Genomic DNA, 13,944 nt, shown 5'->3' with positions numbered 1-13,944 from the left:
ATATAGATCTAACTGCTGTATGTAGAAAACACCACCTGTAGGAGCGGGAAGGTATCAGTGCTTCTCACGTTGTAAAGCATTTGGCCTAGGAAGGCGAAACAGTTGTCTTTTTGAAGGATTTTTTTTCTGCTGGTTCTTTGGGTTTTGATTTGATATTTTTAAGCTCCCTGGTTGAGTGTGTTGTCTTTGTTTTTGAGATCTACTGTATGTGTTGAATAACAAGCTATTTTCATTGTACTGTGCATTTTCCCATTAAATTGTTTGCTTTTAATATTCATACAATGTTAAATATGAGGTGACCGTACAGTAGTTAGGAGTTTCTTTACTTGCAAAAATCACTGGAAATGATTAAATTGCTTTTCCCCTTCCCCCAAGGTGCATTTTTCTTATTTCCATATAGTAAAGTTGAGCTTTTACAGTGCATAATGTGACATTTGGAATGCTTATCAACTGCATGTAAACATTAATAACCTGCACTTTTTTTGTCTTAAGGTTTGTTGAGCTGTTTTGTTCACTGTACTTTAACTGTGATATGGAAAAGATTGCATTCTCTGTGCTGTTACTAATTAGGAAAGAGAATTGCTTTGATTTTGTCTCTTGTTTACTATAGCTTCTTAAAAGTTAGGCCTTGTACTACAGGTTGTTGGAGTACTCTTAGATCAGTGTTTCATGGTAGCCAGCAATAAGTAGTGCAAGTCAACAAAAACACAGCAAACTTAGGCAAAGTGTCCTTTCTTTGAGATGCAAGTTCTTTCCTGAGGTTTTCTTTAGGGTCAGTTACCTAAAGCGAAGCCTTTCTTACCTATAGACGTCAGATTCTGTTTGGAATCCTACCGGATCAAGAAGCACATGTATTGTGCAGTTGTCTTTACACTCTTAACAGTTAAACACAATCTTACCAGGATTTTGAAACCATTGTCTGATTTATGGTCAGTGGATTTAAATAGAAATCCACATACAGATCTTTTAAGACTTAAGAAGTGATCATAGAAAAAGACTTAAGTGACTGTAAAGATGCTCTTTTTTTTTTTTTTTAAAGCATCTCACCTTACCTCCCCAAACACCCTCCCAACCTTCTCTTCTCCCCTCTCCTGTTTCATCCTGCCCCTACCTTTCCCCTCCCAGGTGCTCAGTACTTTACCAAGGTTCTATTATTCAGTGTTTTATGTTGGAATTTCTTCTTGTTTTTATTTTACTAGTTGGTAAACCCTGTTTGTGCTGAAAAAAAGAATGGTATATTTGACCATATGTGTTATTCATAGAAGACAGTATGATCAAATGTGCCAAAAATAAGCAAACAAAGCTTAATTCCTGACAAGTATGCCTTATTTTTATTGATCTGCTTTGTCTTATAATTAAGGTCCAAAAGCTTGGTTAAACTGTTATTTGCCTAAGTAAAAAAAGAAAACTTGAAATGCATTGCAATATTGACGTTCTTTAAAATGAGAGACACTGTCAAGTAATTTAATCCAGAGATCAACCACCAGATTTGAAATGCTTGTGAGTGTGTGTGTGTGTGTGTGTGTGTGTGTGTGTGGTGTGGTGTGTTTGGTGTTGTTGTTGTCATTTTAATCACCAAATCTTTTTTTTAAGCTACTTTTTATTTGTACCTCCTATTTATCATGCTGATGTTAGAAGCAGCAGTCATCCAGCCACAGAGGGAGCTAAAGTTAACTAACCAGAACTGTAGAAATCATTATACATTCCTTTGACAACAAAGGAAGTTCATAAGAAAAGCCATGTCGGCTTTTCCTCTACTAGATACAGATTGGATGTAGATGATTATTTGCCAAATGGAAAAAAAGGCAATGCTAGTCAGGAAAGACAGACTGTTTTCCAGCTTCTCAAAAGCCATGGAAAGTAGAAACCAAAACCAACAGGGAAATTAAAAAAAAAAAAACAAAAAACCTTGAAAGTCTCACTTTCTGGTTATCCCACGCAGGGGTTGAAATTTGATTCAAAATGGAAAGTATATTGATATATATATATATATATTTTTTTTTTTAGGGCTTCACATTTAGAGATGGATAACTCTTCCAGTTTGATTTTTCAGGTAATGGAGAAAGCTGCTAGTAATTTTAACCCCTGCCTAAAGAAGACAGACAATTTCATTTGGGAGCAAATACTTATTGCCTTGAAAAATAGAACTGTAATAGCCTATGGTAATTAGTCTTAGAATAACCTTTATCCCTTTCAGACTATGCAAATTATTAAATAAGTGTAAGTGAGAATTTAATTAAAGATAGTTGATTATATTGCAATCAGATGGCATTCGCGAACTTAACTGGAGCATATACAAATAAAGTCTATTAGTTTAAAGAGTTTTTTATGCTAACAGAAAAATATAATTTAGCTACCTATTCTAAAAATGGTGAATACTATTGATATTGTATAATAGGACTGGGAAGACTGCCTCCTTTTTTGAAGAGAGATTAAGGATTTTTATAATTGTTTTTCATCAAATTTTAATATTTTTGTCAAATTCTTAGGTATTTAATTTGTAAAACAGTTTGCTTTGTACTGGCATACAGAAAATAGGGTATTGATTTTAAACTTTTTGAAGCCAAGTGATCAAGTACATTTGTAATAAAAGTCAATGGATCTATATCAGTTGTACTCACTGTTTTCATTTCGTTTAATGTAGGGATGCTGTACTTTTTCTGCAGGAAAACTGAACTAAATTTGGGTGGAAGGGAGGGGAAAAGATAAATCCGTTGATGATAAGTATCTGGGAGGGTATGATGGCCCAAGCACTTTATATCATCTTTCAATCAGTTAAGATTTAGTATATTTAAAAAGATGCTATGTCAAGTTTTTTCTTCCTGGTTTCTTGTGGAACTCAATGTTTGGAGAGGTTATCTCATTCATATTTATTTCTGTGCTTTAACATTTTGTGTTTTGGCACTGTTGAAACTTTCTAAACTAACAAGTTTTTCTTTTTATGACATTTTGGGTTTTCTGCCAGTCATGATGACCCCCACTATGAGCATGATTATTTTTATCTCCCACACATGGTTCGCTCTCTTTTCTTCAATATTAACCATTCATTTTTTCATGTTTTACACGCACACACACACACACACACTCTACATTTAAATTTTTTAAACATGAATATACTTGTGAGATTTCTTATAAAAAGTGAGGTACCAGCTCTAATGAATTTTCTTTTTCAAAGTTTTGGATATCTGAATGAGATCTTGCTTTCTAGTTAAAAGGATGCTAAAACAAGAGCATCTTTAAGCAACTTAGATTTGAAATAATTTGTGATAACTATGGCATAATATTTATAGTTGATTATCCCTAATTTGAATGTCTTAATACTTTGGATATATATGTATATGTGTATGTACATGTACATATACATTTATACATATGTCTACTTTTTCATGAGAGTGGAGTAAATGGAATTAAAAAAGCAAATAAATTCACGAGTTTTTTGTATAAAGTTGTTAAATTTTATTAATTTTTAAATCATACATTGTAATATTTGTTTTTCTTTATTACCTGTTAACCAAATTTAGGCCATTTATAATGAAGTACACCATAAACTAAAGTGATCACATCTATTAAAATTACTGTTTTTGCCCAGCTGCATTAATTACTATAGAGTCTTCTTCGCAGAGTTTGCAATGTACTTTTAAGAAAAGCTGATTTATGAAGTTATTTGATCCTAAAATAAGGCCTAGGCCATTCAACTGGCTCTTTTCAACAGAAATTTCATGATTATGGGTTAAGTAAAGATAAATCTATACTAGCATTAGCCTGAGTCAGGTAGAGTTTCAAGGTACAAGAACAATCAGATGAATTGTGAAAAAATATGATTGGTTTTAAGTCAACAGGTTGTCATCTTTTATCTGCCAAACTGACTACCAAATTTTGATGTTAATTGGTCTGGGCAATTTATGTCTATAGAAAAATTGAATATGGCAAAAGTCCCTTGTTAAAAACATTTCTCTTAAGAGTTTCATAGCTACTCATTCATTTAATTATCCATATTACATTTGGTATTTATTGTTTCTTTCCTTCCTTTTTTCTTCCCTTATCCTTTCTTCCTTCTTCCAGATGTCCTTTGCTTTTGTGGAAAATTATCTTGTTGATAGATAGAAAGATGATGATGATCCTCTTTGTAAAATAAGAACCAAAAATATTTTGCTCATTTTGGAATCAAGATTTTGTGTTTTCACAAATACTTTGTTTGATTGTTAATAATTTGCTTACCAATTATTGTGTAGCATTTCATGGGGAAAATTTAAGCTAAAGAGTTTAATTTTCTTGATTTCGGATCTAAGAGGTCTCCAAGTATAAGGACCAAGCCCTTGTATTCTAGAATTGTGAAAAATATGGAACTACTCTTGTTAGCATGTATGTTGGTCTAAGATGTACTAATACAGAAGGCTTCTAGGAGAATTTAGAAAAAGATATCCTTGTTAAGTGGCAATTAAAGTTATGGGACAGATGATGTCTATTTATGTTGACTAGCTCAAACAGTGATGACCATCAGGTAATGATTTTTTAGGATCATACTGAAATTGAGTCAAACTCTCATTCAGCTGGAGTGGATTGGCAATTTCCAGCAGTTAAAATTGTTGGTGGCTCTTGAGCTACCTCCTTACCCTATATATCTGGTATCTTGTCTCTCCTATCCTCTTTTTTCTTTGTTTCTCTCTCCTTTTCTTCTTTATTCTTGCCATAGGCCTGCCAGTAGCATTCAAGCTTACCCATTTGAGAAAGAAGTAAAGAAATCGCTGACTCCTGTCTTAGAACATAGTTAACTGGTGATCCAGAAAGATTTCTATATTTTGAGGTAATTGGGCATTTTTTTTTCTGACTGCTGTTCTCCCTATAGTTGGTAATTTGAAGAGCATCTAAATTAATGTTTGTTAAGAAATTTGCAAATTGAAGAAAGTAAGAAGTATGTGTATTTTAGGTAAGCTACTGGGAACTGAGGCTTACTGATTTGGAAATTTGAGAGCAGGAAGGGGAAAGCTGTTTAATGTATTTATGAATGGGGGTGTGGGAGGTACCTAAGGGAATGGTTTGGAGGTAAAGTGGGAGGAATTTTTATTGGAGGTAGGAAACTAAGGTGAAGTCTGAATAAGAGTTGTTTGCTAAGAACAATGAAGTTGATCTTCACTGCAAAAGTTTCAATAACCAGAGACAATGGGTTCCTCATTCGCTAAAAGAAAACTGTTGATCTATAGCTAGCTATGATGCTGATGATATATTATGCAAATCTGTTTTCATCTGTAGGATGCTTGCTTTTCTGAGACAAATTTAAGTAGCACAGCTGGGGAGTGGCATCTTTTCTGGTCAAGGCAAGTTGGTGCTAGTGACTTATTTTGAGAAAAAGATGATGAAGTTTCAAACTTTTCACAGTTATCATTTGAATATATCGGTAATCCTTATCATTACAGATAAGTACATCATTATTTTCTTGGGCACTTGTCACAATGTGGTTTACCTTTACTTTTCAAAATGGTCCTTAGGTCAAATTATTTGATTTGCAGTCTACAAAGATCCATATTCTAAGATTCTTCCTTTTAAAGAAACTTTAGCCTCTGGTTCACATAAATTTCTTAGAAGAAGACAATAAACCAGGTAATAGTACTAAATTATAATTTTAGGTATTTTTTCTATTTCTTTTACATTTGCAGTCCTGGCAACCATTTAACATTGTGGACCTTATGAGGTCTTCATAAATACTACATTTCTGAAATTAGACAGCATACCTCCTATATTTATGTTACTATTTGTTTTCCCACTTTCTCTCTTACATTAAAATTATAGAATTCCCAAGAGTTCAGTGGTGGCAGATGTTAATTATATAATTTAGTACATCTTTGAGGTTCTTACCTTCTTTGTAGAGTGAGCTGACAGTGTTTTCTGTTCCTATAATCCCAGGGGTATTTTAAATTATTTAAAATAAAGAATTGCTGTATTTGTTTTTAAAGTTATGTAATTTTAGATATATTTGGATTAACTGTTGGCAAATTTACTATTTTAAATTTATTTCCAATGATTTTAACAAATTACTTTCAAGTTTTGTTTTAATCAGATCTCTATACGTTAGTAATAACAATCTCTTTAAATAGCCCAAAAAGGAGGTTCTGATTTTGTACTTGGAGGTAATTTCTTTTTTATAAATGTCAAGTTCATTAACAATAGAAGAATTATTTTTACATAGCTTATTTTGTAGAGTTGGCAGTTAATATAATCTTCACATTTTATTGTGTCAGATTTTAAATTATAATACAGTTACTTACTATAACTTGTTTAAGTTAGTGCAGAGCCTTCTTAAATAGCCCCTCCCATAGGAGTCATTTAAAAAGAAGTGAATTCCCAAACCTGTGTCAAGAACCAGTGATTTAAATGATTCTGAGACAAGTCTTTGAAAGGCTTCCTTGAGTCTAATCAGTGGAGATAAATGATAGCCCATTTCCATGCTGCATACAGTTGTTAGGGTTTATAAAATTGTCAGTATGTTAAAGTGAAAAAGCAGGAAAGTCTATGTAAAGTTGCCTATAAAATTTCTAGTTTTAATTATTTGCACTATTTATCTTTGCACTTGATTTTTTGAGAGTTAAGACTAGTCACTTTCACTTTTGTTTCTAGTCTTTTCTAGTTTCTTGCAGAATTATGTTTTCAGTATCCCACCCAAAGCAAAACTTATATGCAATTAAATGTGCTTTATAAGGCCAAGAAAACATTCCTTATTGTTAGCTATGTAATACAAAAATTTGTTTTGGTAAAATTTTTAATATGGGCCTTTATTTTGCCAATAAAATTCTTGTTAATGTGAGTTTTATTAAACTGTTAAACTAAACAAAATGAAAGCTTAGGAGGGGGGGGAGAGAGAGAGAGAGAGTGTGTATGTGTGTGTGTGTGTGTGTGTGTATGTGTGTGTGTATCTTTGAGATCCAACTTCCACCCTGAGGTAGTCTGATTTTAGAGTGTTGTTCTGTTTTCACTTAGTGAGTCTTACTGGTTACATGCTTATAAAGGTGAAGTGGGTTGCAATGGCAGTTCCCTCTTTTCATGTAGTTTTCCATAATGTTCATATAGTTTTCTCATGGTTTATATAATAGAACTAGTATTGAAATAATTATATTAAATGTCTCTTTCTCTTTAGAATTCAGGATTGGTTTACTTTTTGAGGGGAAAGGGCAGCAAGGGATAAGAGACTATTTTAACCAGAGCCAGTCTTATAACCTCAAAGATGTGCTCTAGAAAGAACAAAAAGTGTACCTGTGAGCATAATTTTTGTCTGAGTGAGATTGTGCAACTCCATATTCAGAACTGCAAAAAAAAAAAAAAAAGAAAAAAAAATAATAGGTTTGTCAATAGAACAGAAAGATGTGTTTTGGCTAAATTTGTTTTTTGTAAGTTATTGAATTATTTTATATTTCTTTTCCCATAGCTTTTTACATACCTTATACTTAAAACCAACAAGTGGAGAGGCCCTCTTTTCAAATCTGGTTTATTTTTGGAATGCCTGAATGTGTTTCTGGATGAGGGGGGTGGTGTTTTAATTCTTGACATGCTCTTCTCAGCATGTTTTGCTAGTTGTTCTGAATCTTTATGTTTGCAAATTCTGTTGAAAATTTGGTCATGTATTTAAAATGAGAATGTCCTCTCTGACATAGTGTGAATGTTTCCGACCGGATTCTATTTTGGAACATGTGGCTTTGTTTTCAATTTGAGTAGAAAGTTTTGAACTTCATCGTCCAGATTTTAGGTTTATTTAGTGGAATTATGCCAGGTAGTGGACCAGTTTTGGGAAATGAAGGTTAACAATGTGGATTTGACTCTAGATAATCCTGTACTCAAAACTGCAAGTTAAAGGCTCACATCATTAGAGTTGCCTGTTTTATGTTGTCATATCTTTAAATGTGGATGATGTTCAGCATTGTATCTATGAATTTCCTTTAGGAAAAGAGAAAAATTTAGCTTCTAAACCTTTTCTTAGAGGCTAAATTTACTACTTATGGAAAAAGAAAAAAATTAGAAAATGGTTTTGGGTTTTTTTAAAAATGGAGTTTAACCAGCTTAATTAATTCTTTTTTTCATAGTTTGAAGCTCTTATTTCCCAAAGGTGAATAAAGGGAAAGATCAGCATTTTCCTTTCCAATCCCCTCTTTTTTAGGCAGTTTTTTGTTTTCTACCCCCATTTCCCAATCTTGATATAAAATGCATTACGGGTATCTCTCTAAGTCCTTGTAACCCTTTTTGGGGGGTCACAGTACCTTTAATAATTTGATGAAAGTGATGGACCCTCTCCCCAGAAAAAAAAAATGCACATACACAGATAATTTTGCATACAACCTCAGGGGCATCACACATCTTCTGAAACCCAAGTTAAGGATCTCTGCTCTAAGTAAACTCTGTAGAGAAGATTATAATACCAGTATTTGATAAAATTAGGAACTAACTATTGGCTTAAAACATTTCAGATGGAATTAATTATTATTAGATGGTGGCCCCTACTAGCAAAATGTGACATTGCAACCAGCTTTGTTAAATTTTATAACATCCAGACAGAAGGAAAAAAGAAGCAAAGTTCTGAGAGCTATTCATAAGCAGTCAGGGCATCTCTAGACATGGGAGCCATTCCTGGTTCAAGACAGGGGTCAGGGTGCCTGACAATTTCTAGCAGGGTAGAGTTTGATAAACTACAATGCTCAGGATGCCAAGGGGTTAGCCATTATCTTAACCCCTTCTTCACCAAAAGAATTTAGTTTTGTCTGTTGGGAAACAAGATGTCACTAGGGAAAAAAAAGATTTGCCTTACAACTTTGCTGGAACACATCAATTTGGTGATGTATGGGACACTAGTATTATTTTTGAGAAGGTGCATAAAACCAAAGTAAATTATTCTCTATGTAGAACATTATTTACTAGTAACATTTGTTTGGGTGTATTAGCTTTGACAATTTTTACCAGTAAATACTGATTTATTTAAAACTGGGAATCCAGTTTATAAATAGGATAGTTGATATATCCATTCTTTCCCCCATGTAAAGAATAGTTTAAAGATTTATGCATACTTTTAACTTTTCTCTCTTGATGCCATGGGGGGGGGGAATCTTTGAGTCAACAACTGACAAAATGTCTTCAAATTTTAAAAATTGAGAAGCAGCACTTTAAGTCTAACTCTACACCATTTTAGTGCATGTATTAGTTTTAATAATGATTTTTGGTGCATGCCTTTGGGCTTATTCAAAAGTGTACAATAGGAAAGTATATTTCCTTTCTTAGAAAGGAGATGTTTTTCTACTTTGCAACATGTGATTACAAGAATCTTCCTCTGTGGGAAGATTAACCATGTATTGAACTACTGAAAAGTATATATTTTTAGATATACAGAAGGAATCTACATGGAGCTGCATTCAGACCTATATAGAAGTCATAGCATTCTGTATAGGACCAAAAAAGGAAGTAACATTAAACACTTAAACAGACTTTGTTGGGTAGAAATACCTTTTGATCTTGCATTGACTTCCAAAAAGAAAATGCCACAGAAGTTTGCTGAAACTTTTGTTGTTTGAATTTTCTCTGTCAGTGTATTTAGCCCAAATACAACAGCTTTGGGTTAGCACATATATAAGAATCAAAAAAACAAAACTAAATATATCAGCCTGGTTTGCCAATCCAGCTTGACTGAAATAAGTAAACTAATCACTTGCAACATGAAAAACTGTCCAACTCCTCTAAGGTTTTGACCAAATAACCTTGGCTAATGTGGGAAGACTCCCACTTTATTTCTGACCTGACAGTGAAGATTCATGCTTGACATGATTTCAAACCTGACAGTGTCTGTTTAAGGAGCCATGGTACAGTTTGCTAATTCAATCCCAGATACCTGTTGATTACCTGTGAGATCTAGAGTCCAAAGTAGCCAGCAGCCGTATCCCTGAGTGCTCTGTGCCCATCAGATATCTTAAAGTAAGCAGGGTTGGGACAGGTCACAGCTTGGATGATTGACCTCAGGTGCCATAGACAGCCCCAGATTCAAGAATCGTATCTGCTTTCTTGGGAGTGGTCACTGAACTTATGTCCCACACTGTGTTACTTATTGTAGATGCTCTCTCTTAGAGAAGGCCCAGAGCACACATCCTAATTGCTGGTGGCACTCAGAGAGGGGGTGCTAACTCTGATGCCCTAGCCAAATTCCAGTTTAGGGATGTGGGTCTTCTTCTTGTCATTCTAATTGGAAATGTGCATCACTTCCCATTTTCCTGTTGATCACAGTGCAAACTACACTAATCTGTTTTTTTTGCCCCGTCCCAAGTCTCTAAGATACTGATGTATACTATATGGGCCAACTTCATGCCTTATCCTAATGGACAAGAATTGAGGAATGAGTAAGCTTGGGACTTTTATGATGCTGTGGGGATGAAATCAGCCCCCTTTTGGCATAAATTAGGGAATGTGCACTGGCTGGAGGTTTCCAGCCATGAGGTATAAGCTGAATCCAATTTTCCCTCTTTTCTTATAGCATGATGAGAAAATCTGTTGGGTTTTCAGCAGTCAGGGAAGGCCGGAGTTCTGCAGCTTTAATCTGGGTAACTGAGGCTGGTTTGAGCAAGACTTTGGTTAATTAACTGGGTTCTCAGATGCCACAGACTCCGTGAGAAGTCACCATTATTTTCAATGGTTGTGATAGAATTTCCCCCTAGTAGCCATTATTTTAAGATTATATTGCAGAGTTGCTTTATTTTGAGCTTTTCGTGTATACACAATCCCAAACTGGAAGAAATTTAAAAAAAAAAAGGAATCCTGCTGTGAAAGGTATATATTACTCTAGATTTTTCTTACTGTAAATATTGTAAGATTGTAATACTGTTGATATTTTATTAACCAACAAATGTTAATCTATGTGAATTCAGACTTATTTTAAATGTGCTTCTTATTTACTGTGTGTGGTCCCTGTTGCTGACAGTATTAAGTTATATTCTGATGTAAGATTAACTTTATTAAAGAATGTAAACATAATGTTTCCTTATGGGAAAACAAATAAAGTATAAAGAAGACAATTCTTTTCATTGAAATATACTGTGTATTTACACTTGCTAGACCCAGCACCACTTATAAATTTAGTACACTGTTCAGAATTTTAGTTAACACAGCTGACATGGTTGTGCTCTGTTGGAAAGCCTAAGAGTAGGTATTGTTGGAATATATGCAGTTTGTATTTGTCTGCTGTGAATCATAATGTTGAAATTTCTAATCAAGTTTGTAAGCTTTTATAGTAAAACATTTTAATGACAATTTAAAAATTTATCTTCTCTAAAGATTGGTCAAAACAAGATCCTTTCAGAAATAGAATTGTTCTTTAATATCTTTCCAAAATGACTTTGGTTAAATGGACCAGATGTGTATTAGTTAAAATTTAGAACTAAGTTGTTGATATTCTTTGAGTTTACAAGTTAATCCTTATTGGAGATGTGCCAATATACAGTAGAATATCATTAATTTGCACTGTTTGGGGACCCCATTTAAGAATGCTGAATTTTGCCAACTAAAAAGTAAGCAAATGCAATTTAAAAAGTAAATTTGAGCATTCTGTATTAAATATGTGCAGTTATTATCACATGAAGAAGCGCAGTGTGTCGGGCTGTAATATAACCATATTTGCTGTCATGTTCTCCCATCTCAGTGCTGGGAACTCACCATGTGGAAACCAAGCAAACGTGTTGTGCATCAGCCGGCTTGAGTTTGTTCAATATCAAAGCTGAAACTAGCGAGGTCTGCTGTACTGCTTATTGAAGTATTGTGATTCTTTTAGGCATTGATTCTTACAAAATATATACTGTAACAGTATACTTTGTACAGATTTAAATTTTATTTGAAAAAATGAAATAAAGTAGGCAAAAAATAAAGATGTTTATTTTTCATGTGACTATATAAACAGATCAGTCTTTTGTTTCAGTGCTTTTGGGGGCAAGGGGTCTGGTGGCTCTGATTATTTTGTGTTTGTTTTGTTTGATAGATGGAACTATCTATCAAAGGACTCAGTAGCTGGTGTGCTACTACTTGCCTGTTACTTATGATCATGAATGGACTGCAAACATTAAATTGCTCTCTCACACTGTAAAAGTCTATTACTTTAAAACAAATTTATTTATTTTAAAGATTTTATGTGATACTCCCTGTCAGGCATCTTGGGTCAGTTTTTTTTCTGATGGTGTGACAGTTGACCATCTATCACATTAAAGAGAAGGCAAAACCTTTCCTAGAGTTCAGGTTCCTTTCTGATGGAAGGATTTTGTTTTCTGTCATTTTAATTTGAGATGGGTTTGGGGTAGTGCAAAGATTGTAAAAGAGCCCATATCAGAAGATAATACTCTACAGAAAATGTAAGTTGTGCTTTAATATAAGCCCCCTTTGGTCTGAGAATGTAGTACCATGGTGGATCCCTTGCCTAGCCTACAGAAGGCCCTGGATTTGATCCCCATCAGCCCAAAAAGAAGAAAAAAGAAAGGGAAGTAAAAGATTCCTTTTACTGCTTTTCTAATGAATAGAATGACAGTAAATTAAGTTAGCCATAAAAACATGGCACAGGAATTGTCCTTCAGAATAGTTTCATTGGGACCTTCTCCTAGAAGAGTAGATTATCTGATCAAAGAAAACCACCCAGTTTTGACCTCTAACTCAAAAACTAGCAAAGGCCTTGGGTATGTTTTTTCCTCAACTTGCAGAAGTGGAGTTTGAAGTTTTATCTGTGGCTTTATCCATTTGGTTTATCATTCTTGATGTTTTCACTTCCATATATTAGAAAGACTTGGAACAAATAGATCTCCAAGGTTCCTGACAAAAATCACATTATGAAAGTCTTTCAGGCGCTCGCCTAGCTCATGCCGGGCCCAGGGTTTGATCCTCAGCACCACATATAATAAATAATGGTATTATGTCCAACTACAACTAACTAACTAAATAAATATTTTTTTAAAAAAGAATATGTATATGACAATGAATTGGTTATATTCTAAAAACTGATGCATGGCCATAGAATATCTCGAGTTTATAGTATTACAATTCCAGGCTTCCCTGGGTGAATCCCAAGACAGTTTATCATTGTAAATTACTGCTTTGTTGTTTTCTTGCTACAATGACTCTCCTTTATAGAGAACAACGGGATTGAAGTGGCTTTCATACCTGACAACCACCGACTTAAAAAAAAAAAATAACAAACTTTATCAAAACATAAAGCTAAAGGTGCCACTGTTATGGAGAGGTGAGTGGGATACCTAAGAAACTTAGTTTTCTTAAGTTCTGCAGTACCTCTGATTTTAGGGGATACGCAGCAGTACTTCCTGAAGAAGAGACCAGATTCTCCTCTCCTCAAAGTGAGATCAGATGGATCTCTGGGTCTCTGTCCAAGAAGAGGGCTCTGAAGAACAGGAGCTTGTGGTGAAAATTCTAGCCACCATTTCCTCCCAGTGAAAAAGTCCCCTTCCTAATTGTCATGTAGCCTTATTCTTTCAAAGACTCACAAGTGGGACCATGATAAATATGCCCAGTTGTTCATTTGGATAACAAGAAGCCTGGAAGCAAGGTCCTGCAACAGGACGGCAAGAGGAACAAGTCAGACTTAGGATAGGTCTGAACAAGGCAAGACTGGTAGGGCCATGGGTTTCCTCAAGCAAGGGACCCAGCATAACATGCTCAAGAACTTTTTGTCACTTTTCTTTAGCTCTTTGTTTTCTAAGGTGATATAATTGGCAATCTTTTCCCGCCCTCACCTCCAAGGGATGTAAGCTTTTATTTAACCTTGTGATATGTAATTTATTTTGGCTATTTTTGCATGTTTTTTTAGAAATCTCTTTGTTCCTAGTTGTAGTAACAATTGCTTTCTAAGCAGAGAGGACTTTTTGGCTTAGGGTACTGGATTTTGGAAGAGTTTCTGCTCATTCAGAATTAGAGGAAAGAGATCTCTCTTTTTCA

At 34.3% G+C, this 13,944-nt stretch overlaps 1 protein-coding gene across 1 annotated transcript; it reads left to right on the top strand.

Annotated features, from left to right (window-relative positions):
- Window positions 1–44: 44 nt before the first annotated feature.
- On the top strand, window positions 45–11,912 carry Igip (IgA inducing protein). The gene has a single exon (XM_076856873.2). The coding sequence runs from the start codon at window positions 11,574–11,576 to the stop codon at window positions 11,733–11,735; it is 162 nt and encodes a 53-aa protein (XP_076712988.1). The 5' UTR covers window positions 45–11,573; the 3' UTR covers window positions 11,736–11,912.
- Window positions 11,913–13,944: the final 2,032 nt, after the last annotated feature.

Source organism: Callospermophilus lateralis, chromosome 5, assembly GCF_048772815.1.
Source record: "Callospermophilus lateralis isolate mCalLat2 chromosome 5, mCalLat2.hap1, whole genome shotgun sequence".
NCBI classification, from domain to species: Eukaryota; Metazoa; Chordata; class Mammalia; order Rodentia; family Sciuridae; genus Callospermophilus; species Callospermophilus lateralis.
Note: the sequence above shows the minus strand (reverse complement) of the source record. Positions and strands in the feature narration are given on the sequence as shown.